The 25,085-nt window shown below is 41.0% G+C and overlaps 1 protein-coding gene and 1 pseudogene across 1 annotated transcript in view; one reads left to right on the top strand and one right to left on the bottom strand.

Annotated features, from left to right (window-relative positions):
- Positions 1-52: 52 nt before the first annotated feature.
- On the top strand, positions 53-13,093 carry LOC133375313 (kelch-like protein 21; annotated as a pseudogene).
- LOC133375312 (nuclear pore complex protein Nup155-like) overlaps positions 10,637-25,085 on the bottom strand; it is a gene marked incomplete at its 5' end in the record, with an annotated part of 40,048 nt that continues 25,599 nt past the window's right edge. Inside the window, 6 exons of the mRNA XM_061606940.1 lie at positions 10,637-11,715; positions 13,342-13,448; positions 15,553-15,689; positions 16,774-16,884; positions 18,315-18,435; positions 18,951-19,064. Of these exons, the coding sequence (XP_061462924.1) occupies positions 11,574-11,715; positions 13,342-13,448; positions 15,553-15,689; positions 16,774-16,884; positions 18,315-18,435; positions 18,951-19,064 (732 nt within the window). The remainder of the gene's footprint in view (positions 11,716-13,341; positions 13,449-15,552; positions 15,690-16,773; positions 16,885-18,314; positions 18,436-18,950; positions 19,065-25,085) is intronic.

The following is a 25,085-nucleotide window of genomic DNA, read 5'->3' as shown; positions in this document are numbered from 1 at the left end:
GAGCACGAGTGCCTGGCACTGCTGCTGGACTTCGCCTACACGGGCCGGGTGACGCCGCCGGGAGGGCCGGAGCTGGCCGAAGCTGGCCGAGCGCCTCCTGCGCGCCGCCGACCTGCTCCAGTTCCCGGCCGTCAAGGAGGCGTGCGGCGCCTGGCTGGCGGCGCGCCTGGAGCCGACGGCCTCCCTGGACCTGCAGGAGTTCGGCGAGGCCTTCGCCTGCGCGCCGCTGGCCGCCGCCGCTGCGTCCTGCGCCACGCCGCCGAGCCCGAGGGCGAGCTGGCCGCCCAGTTGGACCGCCTCCCGCTGCCGCTGCTCCTCTCCTACCTGCGCGACGCGTCCCCAAGGAGGAGACGGCCTTTTCCCTGGCCCTGCGCTGGGTGCGCGCCGAGCCGCCCGCCCGCGCCCCACTCCTGCCCCAGCTGCTGGCCCACGTCCGCCTGCCCTTCGTCCGCCGCTTCGCCCTCCTGGCGCACCTGGAGGGCGAGCCGCTGGTGGCGCGCTCCGAGGCCTGCCTGCGCCTGGTGGCCGAGGCGCGCCTCTTCCAGGCCGGCCGCCTGGACCGCCACGACCGCGGGCCCTCCGCCCGCCTCCGCCCGCGCCCGCGCCCCTCCACCGGCCTGGCCGAGATCCTCGTCCTCGGCGGCTGCGACCGCGACTGCGACGAGCTCGTCACCGTCGACTGCTTCAACCTGCGCACCGGGCACTGGCGGTACCTGGCCGAGTTCCCCGAGCACCTCGGCGGCGGCTACAGCGCCGTCGCCCTCGGCAACGATGTCTATGTCACCGGTGAGAGGCGGCGGCCCTGCCTCAGACTGCTGGCTGCTGCCCTCGCCTGCTGCTTGAGGGACTCTCTGGGTGGAGGGATTCCCGCTGGCTCGCCCTGCCTCCCCGTGACAAAAACACACCTGCCTCTGCCAGAGCTTGGAAAAGTTACTTTTTTAAACTACAACTCCCATCAGCTCCAGCCAGCATGGCCACTGGACTGGGCTGGTGGGAACTGTAGTTCCAAAAAGTAACTTTTCCAAGCTCTGCTCTGAATAGCCGAGCCAGCATAGCTGCCGCTGGGGCTAAAGAGAGCCTGATGGTGCTTGCCTGCTCTTGAAGGCGAGGGGGCCACCACAGGAAAGGCAGTGCCCTGGCCGGACTTGGCAGGCTGTGCCACAGCAGGGAGGGACCCGGTCCCCACTGGATGCTGTTGGGACTCCTGCCCTCCCAAAGATGATGTCCCTTTTGTTTTGATCCCCTGCTGGAGGAGGAGGAGGCTGGTGCAAGGGTGTGTGTGTTTGGCCTCCCCAGTGTCCGCTTTGCATTACAGCCGGTTATTTATAGGCCCAGCAATAGCAGCTCCAGAGGGGAGCCTCTGCTCATCTGAACCCCAGCAGCACAGCCCAGGGAGCAGGAGGGGCTGCGGGGCTGCCTCGTGGGACTTTTTTGCACAGGGGTCAAAAGGCATTGAGAGCCAGTGTGGTGTAGTGGTTAAGGTGTTGGACTAGGACCTGGGAGACTAGGGTTTGAATCCCCACACAGCCATGAAGCTCCCTGGGTGACCTTGGGCCAGTCACTGCCTCTCAGACTCTCAGAATCCCTGGATCTTCAGATTGTGCCCTTGTCGGTTCCCATTTATTAGTAAATATTAGGGTTGCAATTCAGTGATGATATATATCCATCCACATGTTGCATGCTTTCCCTTCCCAACCAATTCCTTCAGCCTAATCTCCCAACTTCAATTGACATTATTTCATGATCTTGGGCTCCAACTCCCCATCCTCTGGGAAGAGGCCATGGATGATAATAATAATAATAGTAATAATAACTTTATTGCAACATTTAGCCATAGGCTTTGTGCACAAATATTTACAAACATTGTTGGGTTCATAGCATAATAGGGATCACAGGAGTTTATCAATGTAGAAGATTCTTTGACAAAGGCCTCTCTCAGTTTTTGCGCGGCCAATGCAAAATTAGCAACTGCGAGAGTCACTGAATTAAAATTATCGGATAAAAGCATACAAGCCTTCTCTCTATCAGAGCAAGGCGCTAAAAGGTCTAAAAGATGTGTCAAAATTTTTTTTTCTGGGTTCGTCGTAGAGTGGGCAGTAAAAAAGATAGTGAACTGACTCCTCTATTGCTTTGCAGCCATATATACATTGGCGTTGAGCAGCTGGAGTGCCCCTGTATCGGCCTTCCAGGTAGGCTGTGGGCATGGTTTGAAAATGTAGGGCAGTGAAAGCTCTTCTAATGATGGCTCTATCGATTGCGTGGAGATAGTTAGACAAAAATGATTAAGTTTAAAATAGGGGTACCAAGGTGAAAAGGGGGCTGTCACTATGGTCATCCGATCTTGACTTGCATCACTCTGGAAAATCCAGTTCCGGAGGGCAGCTCTGCTTAGTTCAATCAGTTTGGCCTGAGATAGATCATATTTTGAGAATAATGCCTGGCATTTGATTGCCCATCCACCGAACTGCATTTGTTCATTCCTACACTGTTTGACCAAGGCTACATCATTCATATTATAGATTCTAAGCCAGTAACGTATACAGGTTAGATCAATGCATGCAGCTATTGAGGGTAAGCCTAACTCCGCTCTGAGATGAGCAGACGGGGTCCCTGTTGGAAGGCCTAACATTTGTCTTATAAACACATTTTGCATGGGCTCTAAGATGGTTCTAGCTCTTAATCCCCATATTTCTGCTCCGTATAGAATCTTTGGAAGTATTTTAGATTTTAGTATTTTAATCATGGGGAGGATAAGCTGTCCTCCTTGAGTGAAAAAAAACCTTTTGGCTATCCCCAGGGTTTGGGCACCGGCTGAGTTTATTGCCTTTAGCTGCGGGGCCCAAGAAAGTCTGTCAGAGAAGTGGATGCCGAGGTGTTTGAAAGTAGTGACCTGCTCAATAGGGACCCCATTTAATGACCAGCTGTTATTGGCCTTCATGAATTTGCCACAAACCATGATTTTAGACTTAGTTTGATTTATCCTTAAATTCTGGGAGTGGCAGTATTCTTCTAACTTTAGGATCATTCTTTTGAGGCCAATTTTGGTTAGAGAAAGTAGGGCTGCATCGTCGGCATATAAAAGAATGGAGATCTTTTTAGTACCTATAGAAGGGGGAAAGAAAGAAGGTGATGAAAGTGCCTCGACGATGTCGTTTAGAAAAAAATTAAATAGAAAGGGAGCTAATAAGCAACCTTGCTTCACCCCACTATGGACTGGGACTTTGGATGACAATGTGCCCTTATTATCTAGGCGCACCTTCATCACATTAGATTGGTGCAGGGCTCTAATCAGCCATAGCAGCCTTTGATCAATATTTGTTCGGGCCAGTTTCTGCCAGAGGAGCCCTCTGTCAACTGTATCAAAGGCCGCAGAAAAATCCACGAAAGCAATATATAAAGATGGCCACATTTTAGATCTTGTCTTGCTTATTAAATGATGTAGAATAAAGGCCTGATCAATAGTGCTTTTGTTGGGTCTGAAACCTGCCTGTTCTTCATGTATTATCAAATTAGATTGCTCCCACTCATTTAGTTTATTGAGTAGGAGACGCCCGTAAAGTTTTGAAGATACATCTAAAAGGCTAATGGGGCGGTAGTTAGATGGCTTCGTAGGATCTCCTTTTTTAAAGATAGGGACTACTATGCTGGATAACCAGCCTTGTGGAATATTGCCCGTATTATTTATGCGGGTAAATAGAGCTGCAAGAAGCGGAGCCCACCATGATAAATCCTGGAGGAAAAAGTCGGGAGGTATCGAGTCCTCACCTGGAGCTTTCCCGGCTTTCAGGGAGGATACTAGCGTTTTGATTTCTTCAGTAGAGACTGGTGGCCAGAGCGGGAGGTCTTTCAGCGCTTCAGGAATGTTACTACTTTAGGAGGATGGAAACTGCCGAAAATTGAGCTAAAGTGTGTTATCCATTCCTTCTGCACTATAGGGGGCACTATAGGGGGCATCGGGGTATAGCTTCCTGGGTCGAATTTCCCCTGTAGACAGCTCCAGAAGGCTGCCTCGTTCCTCTCTCGAAATGCATTGTCCAGGGCCTTCCAGTTTGCCTGGTAGTAGGATTTTTTCTTGCTTTTAAGCAGTGTTTTGTAAGATGGATAATAAATTTATTAATAAGTAAATAAATTTAGTATTAGTAATGGATGCAGAGGACATCCTGAACCAGGATGGGGATTTGTCACCAGAATCAGCCTCTGACATTCCCACCTCCTCAGGAGTTCCAGCACCAGAGAAGTCTAAGATGCCACCACATTGAAGAGGCCGCACTGCCTTCCTCAAACTCTTAGGTCTGTAGCTTGGAGACCTAGGAGACCACCAGCCCCCTCTGTATTTCCAGAGTCAATGGCTTCTAAAACAGGCTGCCGCCCTTTAAGAGAAGAGGCTTCACTCATTAGAGGCAGGGCTAGCTGCTCAGAAGATGGTGCAGTCCTGTTTAAGGCTCTGTCTGGGATTGCTGGTTATTGTAGCAACGTTCAAACTTGCCTTGTTTGATTTTCAGCCTATACTCACATGCAGCCATCCAGCATGCTGCTTTGGACTTCGACCTATGCTTTGCCTGATCTTGCCTATTTCACCTGATCTTGAACAGGGACTAGTAGTATGTGACTGTGGGTGCCTCGAATCTGTGCTTAGCACACACACACTTAGAACATGCTCCCAGGCTTGCAAAGTCCTGCATGGCACAGCTGTTGGAGGAAAATGCTGGGCAAAAAGCAGCCCAGGAAATCATAGCCATCACATAACTACTTATAATCTGCCTTTTAGCATAAAAATCCTTCCAAGGTGGCTTACACATAACAAAAATACATTAACAAAATCACAATAAACAATATCAAAATTCACCAGGATCCTCCTCACAGGGTAGTCAGTGGTATAAAAGGCCCTGTGGACTGGTGGGTACAGTTCATCTACAGCAGACTCTGAAGTGGTCTTTGCCCCTCCCTCTCTCTGTTCTGGAATCCTTTCCACAAGGCAGTTTGAGGTAGATGGCTCTGTGGGGGGAAGACCTACTGGAGCAGGTCTGGAGTCTTCATTGCCTGTCTCTCTCTCTCTCCCCCACCTCCAGAGAATTTTTTTTGAATGGTATGCTCCAAGCAACTGTGGTTGATACAATGTATCATGTTTAATGATGTCACTAGGGCCCACCCCCATTTTCTCAGGTTTTTGGATGGTTCTGACCTGGCAACCCTATGGTGGAAGGAAGCCACCAACTTAATCTCGGGGATGAAAGCTCGGTCTATCCTCGCCTGAAGAAGGAATACATATATTCTCTGGCACAGAGGATGGGGAGGAGAAAAAGGAGGCCTCCACACCCGCCTCTGAGGCGTCTGCTGCGCTTAACCCACCGTACGCGTTGTCTCCGCCTCTTCAGCATCCACGGTTTTCCTTTCTCGTGGCCCTAACAGCTACCAAGCTACCAACCACCGGGGAAGGGAAGCGGGAGACTAAGCGACCTAGTGCGCATGTGCCCCACGGAGACCATTGCAACGGAGTAAGAATCTCCGCCTGCTGACGGGCAGAGATTATCACCCCCCTTCCTTCCCTCCTGTCGTTACACGCGAGCACTCTTTCTTGCCTTTGGATTGAGCCATCCCCAGGAGTCGCACGGACTGTAGGTTCTGCAGATTCTGGAGGGGGTAGTGTTTTGTAGCAAAAAGTTTTCTAGCGCCTGAAAGCTGGGATAGGAAACGGGGGATCTCCAGATGCTACTGGACTACAACTCCCATCATCCGTACTGCCTGGGGCTGATGGGAGTTGGGAGTCTAACATCATTTGAAGGATTTCCCCTAGTTAAGAAATTTAATTTGGGCATGTTTTTTGTGAACTAGAGCCCACTGTTTCTAGTCCACAAAAAGTTATGCCATAATCAAATTTGTTTAGTCTTTAAGACTAAGGTAGTGTTAGGTCCAAACCCAACACGCGAGCCGTCACTGTCTACTCAGCTCACATCCACCTGGGAAGGTGCGGAGTTGAGAGCAAGAATCTATTGCCAGAGGCTAGGAAATCACACACAATATTACCTTTGCAAAGGGGTTCCAAGACCTGCGAGCGAATTGCCTTTCAGAAGTGGGCACCCCGTTTATGGAAATACAGTAGATTATATAGATTCCCCAATGGTTACAAAGATGGGGAGCAGACGTCATAAAGAATAGAAAATATTGCTAGACATAGTAATATCTAAGATATGGAAAAAGGGGGGCTTAGGATAACAAAAGCCAGGAACATCATGCTTCTTTTAGACATGGGCTTGCATAGTTTCTAAGACCTTGAGATAAGCACTCAGAGTCAGAGGAACAAAGGATAGATAGGAGCAGGGGAGTTTCGGTTACAAGTGGGATCATTAAACTAAGGATACACTCAGGTTACATTTCTACATTTGTAAGCATATGCGTGTCAAGGTGTACAACCATGTAAATGAAGCATTGGCATTCTTTTGTGATACAGTTGGTAACATCATATAAGACACTGAGTATAGATATGCACAAGGAAATGGGAGGGGAGCACATTTCCAGTTCAGTCGGGCTTTTATTCACTTAGCCACTGGAATGTTTGGGGTCAGGTCATCGGGAAATAAACCGTTATCTACTTTATATCAAGTCAGTAATATTTCCATACTGTTAGGTTTGGAAATAAAGTGTGTTTGATATAATTTTGATATCGGTTTATTTCCTGCTGACCTACTTTTCAACCTTCCAGTGGCTCTATGAATAAAAGCCTATTCAAGCTGAATTATGCTTTCCTGACCATATATCATATGCATAGTGTTTGGATGGCCCATATAAAGTTGCCATCATATAGTACAAAGACATTCCTTAGTTTAATTTGTGAGCTTGTAGGCCTTGACACGTATCTCTTTGCAAATGTAAAATGGAGATTTCCCTAGTTTAATGATCTTGCCTGAAACTGTTCCTCCTCCCACACTATCCTTTGTTTTGCTAAAGTCTGGAAGCGCTTATCTCAAGGGCGCATATCTGTGTGAGCCCCTTTCTCAGGAACTAAGATGTGCCTTACTTGTTATTCTAAAGTACCCCTCTTTCCATATCTATAGTGTTACTGTGTCTAGCAAAGGATTGAATGTTCCTGTTCATTCTTATCTCAAGCACCCCAATTCTATTTCTTAGATGTTACTATGACTGGCAATATTTTATGCTATTGTGTGACGTATATTCCCCCATTTTGGCTATCTGTAAAGAAACTATATAATCTTTGTCTTTTCAATAAACGGGGTTCCCACTTCTGAAAGGCATCTTGCTTTAAGGTCTTGGGTCCCCTTTGCAAATGTAATTATTGTGTTGTGTTATTCTTAGCCTCTGGTAGTGGGTAATTGCACTCACCTCCGCACCTTCCCGGGTGTACGTGAGCTGAGGAGACAGTGACGGCTTGCGTGTTGGGTTTGGACCTAACAATACCCAACAGTAGGTTATGCAGGGTGCTTCTAAGACCCCCTCCCCCATGGTCTTGTAGCACAGACTCAGAAATAGAGCTCACCTCAGATAAGTGTGCACAGGATTCCTATCCGACACGCATCTGCTAAGGAATGTGTGGTAGTTAATAGGGCTTAGTCTAAGGCAGAGCTTGGAAGTTACTTTTTTTTTTAACTACAACTCCCATCAGCCCCAGCCAGCATGGCCACTGGATTGGGCTGATGGGAGTTGTAGTTCAAAAAAGTAACTTTTCCAAGCTCTGGTCTAAAGTATGTAGATTGCAACTTTTTTTTTAATCAGCAAAGACATCTTAAAAATTAACGAATTTACTATGGCACAAACTCTTTGCTTCGCCAAGATAGCGCAATTAACTGGGTGGCATATGAAAATATTTTAAATGCAAGCGCTTATAAAAACTGCAGATTCTTTTCTTACACTCAAGGGAATAACTTTTCTATGATATGTTACAATTGCAATGTGTATTGTTACGACATGTGCTCTTGGGAACCTGAGTGTGTGCATTTGCCACCCTCATGTCCCATGAAACACATGTCGTAACAAACTGGTGGAGAATCAAGCGGGCAGCAAGGGTTGCAGGAACAAAGTAACATGTGAACAGTCCTGCAGTCCAGGGAAACAGGTAGCCAAGTTCTGAATGTAACTGGAATGAGCAGAGCTTGGAAGATTACTTTTAAAAGTAATAAATTACAGTTACATGCCCCAAAAAGTAGTAATTACCGGTACAATTACAATTGCTCTGAAAGTAACTGATTACTTTTCCTCCAATGTAATCACTACAATTACATTTCAGTTACTTTTAAAAAAACTGCCTACAAGGTGCTGGGCTTGGCTGCTGCACATCTAAGTAGCCTAAAACAACATTAAAAATAAGCAAACACATACAGAGGTAGTAGAATAATTATTTTTATTCATAAGATAGCAATGATGGTCTCTCCGCTGGTAAGGGTGGTGAGGAGGGAGGCTGAGGCCACTACTCAGATCTTTGCACATCAAACCAAGTGCAACCCCCCTCAGCCAGAAAGCGTAATCTCTCTCACTTAACCACCTTCCAGACCCTGCCCTGACACCAGCTAAGGGACACTCACCAAGCAAACATTTTCCCCCGAGATGCAAAAAAGTTAAAATACTGCAAATCCAGCACAGTAGCCACAGAGGGTGGTAGAGGCCATTTTGTGTGCCAAGAGCAAGCACAGTATTCACACACACACACACATCATCTTTCACCTCCACAGTTCTTTATCTCCATTCTGCTGCTGCCTCCTTCTCCTTTATCCGTGTTCTTGCCCTCCATTCTTTACCACCACTATCCGGTTTTTTAAATAATTGTTTTCTCCACTCCACCCCATCTCACTCTCCGCCTCCTCCCTCGTCGCCTCCTCCTCATCCACAGAGCATGAGGAAAGAGCAACACTGCACAGAAGCCCAGTTTGAGGCACATGATTTTCATCCACAAACCAGAGGAGCAGAAGATTTCCCCTGCTTCCCCCCCCCCCAAGTGATGCCCAAAAGTAATTCTGGAAACGTTACAATTACTCCACAAAAGTAGTTAAATTACTCCTAGTTCTATTACAATCAAAATGTGAAGGAATTACCCACTCGTTACTCAAAAAAGTAATGAATTACAAGTAATTCGTTACTTGTAACTAGTTACTTCCAAGCTCTGGGAATGAGTGTAATTTCCTTTACTTTCTTACTATGTTTTGCTGTCTCTTGATTTAAAGTGAGTGGGGAAATGTCCTTTAAATGCTGTGGTAAATCCAGAGGTTAAGGTATAGAAATTCCCTGGCACATTGTTATCCCCCTCCCCTTCTGTCCTTGGCAACAAGGCTTTGGCAAACGGTGGTTGTGATTGTGACACAGCAATTAGCTAAAGTTGATAATGGAGAGGTTAACCCATTAGTGGCCAGAAGCTACTAAGGGGGTTCCCTAAACTGGGTCCCATCCATTTTGAAAGCCCTTGATAACACTTGTGTCTCCCTCCCCTTCTGCAAAGTCCTGGGGAACGAAGCCTTGCAAGTATTTTGAGCCGGTGGGGCTAGGTACTTGGAAAAGGTGGAAACAGGATTTGCACTGGGAATGTTCAGTGCTCTGGCTGGCAGAGACTCCTAACTGGTTCCTGTCCCTTTAGATACCGCCCCCTCTGTTTTCCTTTTGAGAGTCAATATGGGAGAAAAAGCTGGTGACAACAGCTTTACTCATGAGTGACTTGATTTGGGAATGTGGCATTTGAAGGTGGCTCATCCCTGAACTTATTTTGAAACTAGGTTTGGTTGTTTTGTGTGTGCACTGCTTCATTCTTTGCATTTGGCTTTTGGTGTTGGAGATTTCTAAGCTATGGCAAAAGTGGCAGCCATGGAGGGAATAAAACGCTTTATGAGTCCAGTAGAGTGCCTATCGAAAATAGAGAAATGGTTGATTAAGAAAGGAAGGTGCGTGTGGGATGATGATTGTTTTAAGACAGATGACCCTATGAAAACCATGACTGAGGCCTATGCAGGATATTGCAAAGAGTGCAGGCCTTCCAAATCAAAGAAAAGTGCTGCAGCCGCTTAGGGACTTTATAATGCATGTCAGGATTTGTCAGATTTGTTAGAGGAAGAACGCAAGAAAAGTCAGGAGTCAAGGAGTAAGTTGGCTCAGGCAGAGGGAGCCTTTGAAAGAGTGTTTGGAGTTAAAAGAAAAGGGGGGAAATGATTGTGAGGGTTTGAATGAGAAATTTGAAATAGAGCGCCTCCATTTGACTGAGGCACTGGAAAAGGAACAAGAGGCTTTTGATAATGAACGGGTAGATTTGAATGAAGGATGGAGAAATGATTGTGACAATTTTGGTCAATGGTCAGGGCTAGTAGCATTTGTAGTTGACATCTGGAGAGCGTCAAGTTTACTATCCCTCATTTAAGAAAAGCTTTCAGCACAATCCTGATAGTCTGTGTCCTTAACAGTTTCCTTTCTACAGTGGAAGAGGTCTTGCTTGTATTCTGCTGCAGGGAGGTTGCGCAGTGTGGGGGCATGTGAAAAGGCTTTTGCAGTGGTGACCTTATACTTAGGCAATGACCTCTCCTCTGAGGTGCAACATGCACAGAAATGGCTGTCATTTTGCCAATTGGTGAAGTCGTACTTCTTTGCCCAGGCTTTTGGAGGGGTGAAGGTATTAAATAAAAATGTATTTTGAGTTCCCATTACCATGTACATTTTTATTGATGTTTTAGTGATTATATATAATCTGTTTAGAAAGCAGGCTGCAAAAGAAGAGGAAGGCATGCACAACCTCATGGCTGCCTCATGGCTGCTGCTCAGACATGTTAACACTAAACCTTGGTTTGCCATTACATCTCAATGCAGTCAATTATTTTGAAAGGACAGAAACTAGCATAATTATCTAAGCAGCAGGTTTTGTAGCTTGCCAAGAAAGAATCCATGGTCAAAAGTATAAATCACTTATTTATTGCACAATAGTGATTCCAGATAAGGTGATCTTAGCAATCAAAATACACTGTACCATTATCTCCTAGCACCTTATAAGAAGCTACTGCTTATAAGGCATTGAGGGAGAAGCCAGAATTGCTTTGACTCTCCCTTCAGGGGGGAATTTAAAGGTACAGTGCAGGAGAGCAGCCGAACTGCTATATTATTTGTAGTAGGCACAGGCTACCAATCAGGTTGACAGTGCAGTCAACAATTAATGTATAATTAATAGTTTTACATATAGTTGCCTTCTATAATCCCAAGCCTGTTTTTCACGGCAAGCTCAAATATATAGCTGTATGATGTCCACTTTTATTGCCAAGCACCTTGTATAAATTCCATGTAAAATTGAAAAGGAAACCCATTTAACAAATAATTTTAATTGCCAGGGCAAGATTATACAATATGTCTTAATCCAAAGCATATAAAACTGTTTCACTGCCAGAAAAATTTGGCAGTAATTAAAAAAAAACCCCATTTGTACATTCTGCTACATGTGAGGTTAGTTAAGAAAATACAACACAAAACTATAATCATTCAATCATCCATTTCTTAAGAAGCTTGATTGTTTTCATACTTCTATATAAGCATTTGCCTCTTCAGATTCCAGTGCAGTGACAGTACATTCCACCTGGAGAAATAGTGGTTTATCACTGTGCTCAGTGAAGCCGCTCTAATTTAGCCTGTAGAGATTTAAAGTTCCCTGTAATGGTCTGTACAGCTAGTGTTGGACTTATAGATTGCAGTTCAACAAGGTAACAGCTAACAGCATCCAAGCAAATATTTGTGAATCGCCGTAGTCTAAAGAGAAAGAAAGAAAACAATTTTAGTTTCTTGTTAGAATACAGAGACCTCAAACTTTGTATGTGCTGCATTATCCCAATTCTGAAGCTACAGTCAAGAGTCAGCAATGATCTTCCACAACCATGCAGGCAATAGGATAGGCAGGTGTAATGAAACAGGATGTGTCAGTTCTGAATAAGATACAGTAGGGCCCCACTCATATGGCAGGTTACATTCCAGACCCCCGCTGAAAAGTGGAACTCCGTCAATAAAATAGCACCCCAAAAAACACCATAAAAGTAGAACAAGTGCTGTATGAGTGGGGCCTTACTCTAATTGAAAACTGCTGTATTAGCAGAACGCCGAAAAGCATGGCCCTACTGTATATAAAGATGGTAAGCTCCTTCAGCAAGGTCTTCCTTCTTTGCTTATGTTTCTTTCTATAGCACTATTTATATTGATGATGCCATATAAGCAGTATGAGAGAATACACATCCTATATATAATGTATTGCATACAGTACTGTAGTGGCAGATTCAGAAGTGCAGGGTCCCTTCATGATTGTCACACCATGCCCCCTCACAGCTGCACCCCAGGATTCACTGTCTCTTCTGCAATTAACAAATTATAGAACCACAATAAAACTGCTGTACGCATAGACTTCCCCTGCTCAATCTCTATGAGGGCTAAACATTGCCAGACCTATTTTGATTTTAAGAATTCTGAAATGAAGTCAAGTGCGGGATTAGGATTTGGGACAAGATACTTTGCCATGAAGCTCACTTCTCGGTTACCCTAGAAGCCCAAGAACATGTAAATGGAGATGTGTTAGTTACTAAGAAGAGTCCTCTCAGTGACTCACACCTCTTTTCATTCTAATTTGCTCCAATCAGCACGAAAGGCCAAGGAAGCATGTTGTTAGCCAAGTGAGAAGACTCTTCTCAGTGGCTAACACATTCCCCTTTCATGCTTATTGGCTTGTTCATAGGGACCCTGCTGGGATACTGTTCCCAAAAAAGTAAGGGTCTATGATCCCCCGTAACCCCAGACAACTCCACCCAATTGTCCACATGCCACAACCTTCCCAGGCCAAATACCTGCAAAAGGGTATGTCAGAAAAATGAAGTTCAGACGTATTCCTAAAACCAATTTTTGTCTTAGTACACAGAGTCATTCCTCTTTTTAAAAACGTACGAATATTATTATAAGTTTGTAAACCAAGAGAACTGACCTGAAAGATTGCCTGCCCTTCTACAGATGTGTAAGATCACTTAGATAATCTGGGGAAATTATACTTGTGGATTTTATATGCTTTGATATTACTCTTTTATTGGTTTTATGTTGTATTTTGTTTTAATGATATTGTTTGATTCTATATTTTACAGTGCTTAAAATGTTGAGTGCTTTTTAAAAGCTTTTAAATTAAGTTAAAAAAATAATAAAATGATGTGAGAATCATAATTTAAATCAAAGGTTTTTTTCTAATTCATTACAAATGAGTTTTGGTATCAAAAATTCAAATGTACATTAAAAAATATTTCTTCCATGACTCTCTCTAATACCCTATTACAGAAGATAACCAACCCATTTCCAGAATATATTAAGTCTACATACAATGTCTATATATGTTCAAATTAAAGTTACCTCTCAAAGCCAAGAACTTTGTTAGGATCTTCTACATATGCCGATAACAATACATGAATGCATTCCAGAAGGTGCAATGGCTTCTTCATTTTACTCCAGAATGGATCCTGGGGGGGGGGGGATTACATCACAAGAAGTTGGAAATGCTTAATCAACATACAAGTGTGTCCGAAATGTTAGTACATGAAATACTAAAAATAATGCATTAATATTCCTGTTACGACACAGAAATGACAGATGATGATTCTGGACTGACCTTAGTTGCATGTCAGGCTTTATTATACATTTCACAAGTTCATCTAGCTAACAAAAATGTAGAAAGTTCTTCCCTATCCTTACACAACACTTAAATTGTTTTCTTTGATCTTCACACCTTATGCAGCAGCACAAGCCTCGTGCTCAATCCAGGCATCCACCCCAAACCCATACCCTTGACAGATGCAGCTCCATACAACTCATGGCAAGTCCCTGTCTACCACACTGTGGTATTATACAACACGGGCATGCTGGGCTTGTTTAAACTAAAAAATGCTGGCTAACTTTCAGCAATAGTGTAGCTGAGATAAGGCAAAGTCAATGAGGCTATGGTTTATAAGGCATAGAAAGCAAACCAGAAACTCCCCAGCCACAGCAACTGCTTGGAAGATGGGTTGTGTTTTTTTTCCAAAAAAGGATTTTGACTATGCTGTATGGCACTGGTCTTCAACTGGTGGGTTGTTCTCCAATGTAAAATGGTTCCTGCGAATAGGACCACCACGTTTACTTTTCAAAGAAAATGAAAGAAGATAAAAGCAGGAGAAGAAAGGGTAACAAGATGCAACCCCCCCACCTTTCTTTAATAAGCTGTGTAGGTGAGGCATTTTCACCCTACATGGCAAACTGCACCTGCAAAATTTCCCTCTTCTATACAATTATTAAAAATATAGGGCCCTGTGGAGAGATAGCCAGGAACAGCCCTGACTGCTGCACCTCACTAGAAGATCTGACGCAAGCTGTGCCAGAAAGGATGCGGCTTGACTACAAAAGCAGCCTGACAATGGCAGCTTGGCCCACACGTGTATAAGGCGATGGGGATGGGAGAGGCAGCAGCAAATACAATAGCAGCAGATGAAGGAGCTTTAGAAATAACGTCACCACAACTTCAGAGGCAACAAACAAAGCTGAGAAGAGGCAGATTTAAGATGGAGACAACTAAAATAGGGGACTGCGAATGGAGCAACTGCACTGTCTTGGACAATGGAGAGACTCTGGGGGAGGGAAAAGTGTTTATAAAATTTTGGATAGTGATCAAAACTTTACAATTAAGCCTTACAGGAATCTTATGATGAAAAGATTCTCAGACTTTCTTAACAAAGGAGTAAGAGTCTCACCAAGTTGCCTCTACAAACTTGAGTAGACTTGGGGCTTTGAAGGAATTCTGTTATGCTGCTGCATTCTTCAGGGGCTACAGACTTTTATTATTATTATTATTATTATTATTATTATTATCATTATTATTATCATTATTATTATTTTACGGTTTATTTCTATGCTGCCTTTTGGCCAAAAGGCCCTCAAGGCGGCTTACGAAAAATAAACACAAATACAGAATACATATCAAGAAAAACAATACAATTTACACAAATTAGATAATGAAGTATTATTATTAAAAAGCAGCAATAACAACTTTCAATGACAATACAATACAATGACTAGGGCAGAACCCTATCCTCCTTTGCATCTAGTCATTCTAAACTAGTGAAGAGAAAACCTGACGTATACAGTCACAAATCTGAAACAAGTTCCATTTTGCATTTTGGGATTAAAGTTAGATCCCAGACCTGTAGGTCTGTAACTTAAAATCTAAGGGAAAGTCAAATTCTGTTTTTGTTTGGAATCTACATGTTAGGGAAAAAAACCAAAATTAGTCCTTCAAAGTTTTGTGCCAAAATTCACCCACAACCAACTGACAGCAAGTTGGTATTCCACTGACCAATTTGGTGAGTTTATATGGTCACAATCTACTGCCTCAGGATCAATGCCAACCTGCTACAAACATATTTTATATGTTTGAAATGTGTGGCCCAATACAAACCTATAATTCTCTTTCGGTTAAATATCTCAGCAATGCTATACTTAAAAAATGTATAACATGCTCCACTCTGTCACTTGTGACAATACGGAATTTAAACAACAGCTCAACAAAAAAACAGATTGAGTTTTTCCTCTTACCCGTGCTTTGAACAGCTGATCATATACTTCAAGAAGTCTCGGTAATGGCACACCAATTTCTTGCATTGTGTAAGTTGCAAACCCCACATCCCAGTTCAAAGAACAAACTTGCTGTTCTAGATACTGCACTAAGAAATCTAAGGGGAAAAAATGGGCAATGAGATGTAAATTTTTTCTTCAAGAAGTTATCAGTTACAAAGTTTAGTTGCCTTTTTTAAAAAAAGAAAAATTGTAAGCTCCTTCACTCAGTCAACCTGACAAGATATATTTTCAGTGGATGTTTTCAAAAATACCCTGCTGTACCACACACTTGTGGACGTGGTGGAGAAAAGAAAGTCCTGAAAAGTCTGAGGTCTTTGCCCATTCATCTTCCTAGTTCACAATAATCACTAGCTCTTGCGCAAAACCAAAGATGTTTTGGTGTTCTCAAAATGGTTTGAAGGTATTTGCCAAACTTCCATGTGCAGTCACAACTCTTTAGCCAAGATTAGACAGAGTTCAAGAAGGTTCCAAAATGGGGCCCACGCAAAAGCAGTACCCATTTCTGGGACTCATGGAGGACATAAATAAGAATGTGTATTTTTAATACTTAGTTTACTTACTTACTTAAATACTGATTCAACTGCATATGTGGACATAAGCATAGGGTTCATACCAGCCATTACTCTTAATTGGAAAATTATGTATGCATCCCACAACCTTATCCTGCCGCTCATGTTCTCCATATGGACTCTTCCTATAGTTACTTTTGAGTCTATTCAGAATAATTTAAATGTCACTTTGAGCCTGGTTACATGCAGAACATATTTGAGACCACTAATGGATGTACCCAGAATGCTCTGCAGAATTGGAATCTTCTAAACCGATTCTTCTTCTGATTGCCACAGTCTTCTTAGTGGTCAAATGCATATAGAAACTGCCTTTAGGAAGGTCTGAGAGGAATTGACATACCTGGGGACATCCCTACACAAGTTCAGGCAAATTAATAAAGAGGGCTTCTCCTTCCCCCACTTTAATACATTTCTGATACGGAATTCAATAGCTCAGTACTTTGGCATTTGATTGAGGATATTTGACAGGAAGTACTAGGTTTGACGTAAGATGGACAGACTTTTGGAAGGATTGTTTGATTTTTTTCTTCATTCCCTCCCTGTTTACTCTTGGCTTTACTGTTATTTTATTTTACAGTATCTCCAAATATCTCTAATTTGAATTATATACCTAAAGGAAAATAGCGAGGTGTCCCAGCATAGATTTTGCCAAGCATTACCATCTTCAGGCTAAGAGCCTGCATCCTATCAGGAGCACTCATAATCACACTATCGCTCAGTGCTGAAAGAGAAAAGATACACTTCTTTTAGAAGATCAGTTAAATGCTTTATGCTATTTCCATTTTCAACACACAGAACAAGCCATTTTCTTTAAAAAAACCCAAAACTTGTCACTTGACCCTTCTACAGTTGGGCTATGAATGTATATCCATTTTTGTAGAACTGCAGATAGTAATATATATATATATATATATATATATATACATATATATATACATATATATACACACATATATACATATACACATACACATATACATATACACATACACATATATACATATACACATACATACACATATATACACATATACACATACACATACATACATATACATATATATATATATATATATATATATACACACACACACACACACACACACACACATCCTGCTGATGGAAACTATGTTATCTCTCTAGGCTAGAAACATAAAACCCATGGCACCAAGTTGATTAGGAGATCTGTAAAATGTTTACAATTAATATGAAATGTTCTTGTGCCTTAACACAAGAAACTGTTCTTTATGACAACATACTACTTGGTATGCATAGCTCTGGCAGCAAGATGAGATCTATGGCAAGCTGTTTCAGCAACCAGCACCCTTGAGCAGTTGCTTGGGCCTTAGTGCCTCCAAGAGTACTCATGCCTGCCCTAGGCATCCTGGACCAGGTAGCTGGGCCTGTGAGCTGCCATTAAGTTCTCAGAATGCCTCAGGCTGATACTAAGTTGGGGCCATTGTTGGAAATTTAAAATGGTGGCTTGTAGACAACCACCAGCTGCTTCCAGGTAAACCAGCAGCCAAAGAAATTACCGACACAGAAGGGGGCCTACCAGGAGACACTTTGCTCAAATCTGGTGGTAGTAGCTGCACCAAAGCCCTATAGGTACCAATCAATTGTAAAAGCACTCTAATACAATAATAGTTAACATTTATTGAGCACCACTGAATGTTCAAAGAGTTTCACATATGTTTTCTCAGTAATTTCAGGAAACTCTCAAAAGGGTATAGGAGGGAGGGAAATAAAGCCTGGTCCAGACAAAGGGGAAACCCACATTTCTCCTTCTGCTTGCAAGGGTCTCTGACTAATTACTCTGTCAGTCTGCTCACTGAGAAACATTAAGCTGCGCTGCACAGACATATCTTCTGTGTCACATTTCCTTATGGAGCTACAGGCCAAATGCTTATTTCTAATGTTAAATACAGAGAAATATAGCCTCTTGTCATAAAAAAGATCTGAAGTGGAGCACCTACACAGAACCCAATCCTACAAAAGTTTCTTTTTTTAATTAAAATAATTAATACTCATGTTGGGGAGGAGGAAATGCATTCCTACCCTCCCCCCAACTTGGACTGATGAGCATCACAGGAGCGCATCATTCCATAATGTTGTATACTTCTAAGCATCTATGTTACTAGTTGAACCTACCTTTCTCAATTATTTCTTGCCAAAGTGTCTGCACTAAAATAGGGTCTGAATGACCAGCACAATGTATAATAGCCAGCTTACACTCCGAGAGTTTGAATGGATCAGCAAATTCCCCATAAAGCTGCAGTTTAAAAAAGGCAACACAGTTTGATCATTCACAAATAACAAATTCAGGATGAAATATAAACGGCTTAATAGGCAGCTTACACAAAGTAATAAAAATATTTAATAACATTCTTCTACCCCAAATAGAGAATAAAAGCTTTTCTTAAAACCTGTTCAATCTCCTAATAACAGAGCACTATAATAAGAAATGTATTAATTTATGCAAGTGTTTATATACTGCCCTCTTGCAAAACATCAGGCTGGTATATAACAAAATAAAAATGTAAAAGCAATACAAAATAATACCTATTATATACATTTCTATTTTTCATACACAGAGTGATTGTTGCTTAAAACAGTACATAGCAGCATACTATAAAAAATTAAAAGGGCAGCGCAATTTTTCTTGATTAAATGAGAAAAATAAATGGTTTGGGAGATATCAGATGGAGAAAACACCTAAACCTGGAAACTTGAATTTTTTGCACAATGCAAAGAAATGTGAGAATTTTTGTTATTATTTTAAGATACCTTGCTAATCTCCATCAACTCAGAATCCAACTGGGAAATTGCATCTTGCACTGAAGAATGATGAGAACACTGACGCTGTAATGCTTCTTGTATCTGAAACTGAATCCTGGCAACCTGGTTAAAAACATTAGGATAATTTTTAATGAAAATTCAATGAACATCAGCAGGCACCTCTAATTAGTTCCGTCAACAAAATATTTCACCTGTTAGAATGATTTCATATATAAACCAATCAACTTAAAGACTCTGAACATGACAATTCAAATTGCTGTGTTTTCCACAATTATGAGGGCTAGTAACCTAATATAATAATCCTGGGCCACACAAAAGAGTATTTCAAATATTTTATCTTGACCTTCATACAAATCCCAAGGCGGTTTACAACAGAAAAACACAAGAAAACAATACATTAAAACAAGGTAACATCACAATATACAAAGCAAAGTAAAAATAAAAATAACTGCTACAGTAGCCAGACTTTCATGGCTTGGTATCTGTAACCCATAAAAGCCTGGGTAGAGAAATGCATTCTCAGGAGTCACCAAAAACAAAATAGCTGCAGCAGAACCAGAAGGGCCTCACCCCAAGATGTTAATAGCTGGCCAGCTCTATATGGGCAAAGGTGCTCCTTCAGATAACCAAGCACCAAGTTATTCGGGGCTTTGGAAGTCAACAGCAAAACCTTACCCTTGGCCCAGTAGCAAACTGGCAGCTATTGCCAGTTTTTCAAGCGTGGTATTATAAGAAAATAGTAGGCTGTTCCAGTTAGCAGCTCAACCACTGCATTTTGCATAAGCTGCAATTTCTGGATTAATCTTAAGAGCAGCTCTATATAGAGCACATTACAGTTGTCCAATCTAGGTTACCAACAAATAGATCAATGTGGCCAATATATCCCTGTCCAGTAACAGGTCATAGCTAGAGCACCAGCCAAAACTGAAAACAGGCATTCCTAGTCACTGTGCCCCTTGGGCCTCCAGTAGCAATGATGGTTCAATGAACAGCCCAGATTGCGCACCTGTTGCTTAAAGGGGAGTGCAGTCTTTTCTAGAACAGGCAAATTGCTTAATTCCTGGACCCAGGAACCACCTGATAATATGGATGTCATCCTACCTTAATAGGTTTCCTTCCACCTCAGGGGGAATCTGCTGCTTTGAAACCACAAGGAAATGGCTGGACCCTGACAATTCATTGAATCCAGCAAGCTCGAAACCCCAAAAGAGGCAGACTCCTCCACAGAATCGTTGTGGGTGGTGATACCGTGCCCCAGGAAGGACTTAATACTGGGAACGATCTATCGTCCCCCTGATCAAAATGCTCAGGGAGACCTTGAGATGAGATATGAAATTGAGGAAGCATCCAAACTAGGAAATGTGGTAGTAATGGGTGACTTCAACTACCCGGACATAGACTGGCTGCATATGTGTTCCAGTCATGACAAAGAAGCAAAGTTTCTAGATATTCTAAATGACTATTCCCTAGATCAGTTGGTCATGGAACCGACCAGAGGGATGGCAACCCTGGACTTAATCCTCAGTGGGGACCGGGACCTGGTGCGAGATGTAAGTGTTGTTGAACCGATTGGGAGCAGTGATCACAGTGCTATTAAATTAAACATACATGTAAATGGCCAATTGCCAAGAAAATCCAACACGGTCACATTTGACTTCAAAAGAGGAAACTTCACAAAAATGAGGGGATTGGTAAAAAGAAAGCTGAAAAACAAAGTCCAGAGGGTCACATCACTCGAAAATGCTTGGAAGTTGTTTAAAAACACTATTAGCACAGATATTCTACCCATTAATGACAGTTGTAGTTTATCCCATCTTAGCAAGTCTTTCTTAATCTCTGTCCATAATTTTTCATAATTATTATGAAACAACTTTGAATTTTTATTTGTCATAATGATACCTAAATATTTCAACTTTTTCTCTATTGTAAAATCTGTCTTGTCCATTAACACTTTCTGTTCCCTTAAAGTTAAATTTTTCACCAACATCTTTGTTTTTTGATTGTTAATCTTAAATCCTGCTAACGGTCCAAATTCTTTTAATTTGTCCATCAATACATTAATTCCTTCCAAAGGATTTTCTAGTACAATTATCAAATCATCAGCAAATGCTCTCAATTTATATTCTTCTTTTTTTATCTTTAATCCCGAAATTCTTTTATCTTGCCTTATATCTCTAAGCAGCACTTCTAAGACCAGAATAAATAAAAGGGGAGATAAAGGACATCCCTGTCTTGTACCCTTTTGTATTTCACATGAATCCGTTAAATCTCCGTTAACAATTATCTGAGCCTTCTGAGATGTATAAATCGATCTAATCCATTTTATAAAATTGTCTCCAAAATCCATTTGCTCCAAAACCTGAAACATAAATTTCCAATTCAAATTATCAAATGCTTTTTCAGCATCTAAAAAAATCAAAGCTGCTTGTTTATCATTTCGTTGTTCTAAATATTCCAAAACATTCAAGACATTCCTGACGTTGTCACGTAATTGTCTTTTAGGTAAAAACCCTGATTGATCTTCCTGAATAAATTGTTGCAATATTATTTTCAATCTTTCTGCCAAGATCATTGTAAAAATTTTATAGTCATTATTCAATAGAGATATTGGTCGATAATTTTTTGTTTTAGTTAAATCTTGCTCCTCTTTAGGTATTAATGTTATATTAGCATTTTTCCAACTATCCGGTATCTTTCCCTCTTGCAGAATAAGATTCATTGTAGACTGTAAAGGTAGTAAGAGTTCTTCCTCCAAACATTTATAATACATTGCAGATAACCCATCTGGTCCTGGTGCCTTTCCTAATTTAATTTTGTTTATAGCTTCAGATATCTCTCTTGACGTAATAGGGCCATTAATAGCTTGTCTCTGAAAGTCTGTAATTTTAGGCAAATTCTGTTTAGATATATACTCTTCTATTTTTTCAGATGGAATTTCCTGACATTTGTACAATGTTGAATAATATTGATGAAAAATCTTTTTAATTTTTACATTATCTGTCAACGTCTCATCTCCTTCTTGTATCTTTAAAATAATATTTTTTTGATGTTCTTTTCTTAATTTATATGCTAACCATTTCCCAGGTTTATTTGCAAATTCAAAAGTCCTTTGTTTAGCAAAATTTAGTTTTCTTTCAATTTCTCTAACTGTCAGCATTGATACTTGCTTCTGTAACATTTTAATTTGATTTACAATAGAAACTTTAGTTGGATTCTTTTTCAATTCTTCCTCTTTTTGTTTTATTTCTTCCAAAATTAATTGCATTTTCTGTTGTTTCTTTTTTTTTAATTCAGAGTTACATTTAATAAAATATCCCCTCATAAATGCCTTACTTGTATCCCAAACGATATTTTCACTTGTTCCTTTATGTAAATTATGTTCAAAAAACTCTTTTAATTTCTTCTTACATTCTTGTACTACTTTGTCATTCTGTAATAAAGATTCATTTAGTCTCCATCTAAATCCAAGATTTTTCTTTTTTAAAGTTAATATCACAGGGTTATGATCCGAAAAAGTTTTTGGTAATATATCCATTTTAAAAGTATCCTTCGCTAAAATTTTAGACATCCAAATCATATCAATCCTCGAGAATGTTTTGTGTCTTTCTGAGAAATAAGTAAATTCCTTTGCATTATCATTTATATATCTCCAGGTATCCACCAATTCTAAATTTTCCATCAGTTCAAAGCAAATCTTTGGTAATTTACCCTGTGTCTCTTTGATATTTTTTTCAGAAAGCCTATCAATTTTTGGTGAGATTACCCCATTCCAATCACCCATAACACACCAATGGTCATATGAAAACTCTGACAATTTTTCCATAAGTCCTGTGTAAAACCTTGTTTTATCTTCATTGGGGGCATAGATACCCACTATCAAAATGTTTGTACCCTGTAGAGTAATTTCAACCCCCACAAATCTACCACTATCATCCAGTAATACCAATTTAGGAAGCAATTGTGGGTTAATGTAGAGAACAACTCCATTTTTTTTTTTTGGTCCAGCCGAAATAAATTCTTCACCCAAATTTTTACAAATCAAATATTTGGAATCTTTCTTCTTAATATGAGTTTCTTGTAAACAAATTATATCCAATTTTAATTTTTTCAAATAATTAAACACTTTCTTTCTCTTCTGCACCGTATTGGCTCCATTTATATTCCAAGTTAGATATTTGTAATCCATCTTTAAGCGTGTATTTTAAAATGTGCCTGATGCTCCTTTTAATCCATCATCTTCCTTCCCTTCCTCTGCATATCTTTGTTGACTTTGTTTCCCAGGAATTATATCCATATCTTTGAGTTTATCTTCATCCATGTCTTTTGAAGCTTTTCTCAAGAAGTCCCTTGCTTTTTGAACAGTATTCAATCTATATTTCTGTTGCCTGAATGTAAAGATCACTCCTTCTGGAACATCCCATCTAAATTGAATTTTGCGTTGCTTAAGTTTCTCTGTAAGGAAAGCATATTCTTTTCTCTTACGTAAAAGTCTAATAGGAATTTCTTTCATCACCAGTATTTCCTTACCATCAATTTTAAAGGTATTTTTAAAGTGTTGCTGTAATACCATATCTCTGGTCGTCTTCTTTATAAAATGAACAAGCACATCTCTTGGAATTTTATTCATTGTTGCATATCTGGAATTAATTCTATACACTTTGTCTATTTCAAATTCCATCCGATCTTCATTCAAATCCAGAAATTTTACTAGAGCATTAACAATTTTATCTCTGATGTCTTCACCTGTTTCCTCAGGAATTGCACGGAATCTCAAACAATGTTCTTTATTTCTCATTTCAGTCACAGCCATATAATCCAGGTTTTTTTCTAATTCCAGATTTAATATATCTGTTCTATTCTCCAAGATTTGTACCTTTTCTTTAGTGTTTTTTGCATCCTCCTTTATTTGCCCAATTGTCCCTTTGATCTCATCCACTTGTGTTTTAATATAGTCTTTTATATCTGTCAGTTCAGTTTTCATTTCCTGTTTTATATCATTAATCCCTTCCATTATTTTTTGAAACATATCTGGGCGTATAGCCCCTTCCTGTGGATCAGTAGAACCTCTTCGCTCCTGGGCCTTAGTTGCTTTTCTACTTGTCATTTTCAAGAGAAGCCTTTAATTTCTGATATTAATCACTGTTTCAAAACCTAGAGGCAGTCTATTTCTTTTTTTTTTTTCCTCCACCAACAAAAGAGTTAATATTCCAGGCCTGTTATTGAAGTCCAGCCAGCACAGCACAGTTCTTATCTACATCCAAGAATGCAAAACAATTCTGGTTCCCAACACCAAACAATTAGTAACATATACGAGCAGCAGATTCGTCCAAAGAGAAATAGTCCAAAGAGAAAAATAGGCCAAAATATAATAATTACCTCTCATCCGTTTTTAAACTTTAAAACTCCAAATTCAGGCCAGCTTTTTGTCGTAAAAAAAGTATATAAGTTGTTTACATTTTCTTTCTTCCTTAATTATATTTAAAAGAGAAAAAGTATGACTCACCCAGGTTTCTCAGTTGCTGATTCGTAAACAAATTTATTTATTTATTTATTTATTAAATTTATATACCGCCCGACTAGCAATAGCTCTCTGGGCGGTGAACATAAAACAGCATAAAAATACAATAAATAACAAAACAATACTAAAATACAAGCAACAATCCAACACAATAAACATTTTTAAAATTAAATCAGTGTAACTTAAAATGCTTCAGAGAATAGGAAGGTTTTGACCTGGCGCCGGAAGGAGAGCAGAGTCGGCGCCAGGCGTACTTCCTCAGGGAGACTGTTCCATAGTTCGGGGGCCACCACTGAGAAGGCCCTAGATCTTGTCATCACCCTCCGGGCCTCCCTGTGAGTCGGAACCCGGAGAAGGGCCTTCGTAGCAGAACGTAGTGCACGGGCCGGTTCATATCGGAAGAGGCGTTCCGCAAGGTATCGTGGTCCCGCACCGTATAAGGCTTTATAGGTTAATACCAACACTTTGAATCTAGCCCGGAAACATATTGGCAACCAGTGCAAGCTGGCCAGAACAGGTGTTATATGCTCGGACCGCTTGGTCCTTGTCAGCAATCTGGCCGCCGCATTTTGCACTAGTTGTAGCTTCCGAACTGTCTTCAAAGG

The sequence above is a fragment of the Rhineura floridana genome, unplaced genomic scaffold (assembly GCF_030035675.1).
Source record: "Rhineura floridana isolate rRhiFlo1 unplaced genomic scaffold, rRhiFlo1.hap2 scaffold_28, whole genome shotgun sequence".
Lineage (NCBI taxonomy): Eukaryota > Metazoa > Chordata > Lepidosauria > Squamata > Rhineuridae > Rhineura > Rhineura floridana.
This window is presented reverse-complemented; position numbering and strand designations above follow the sequence as displayed.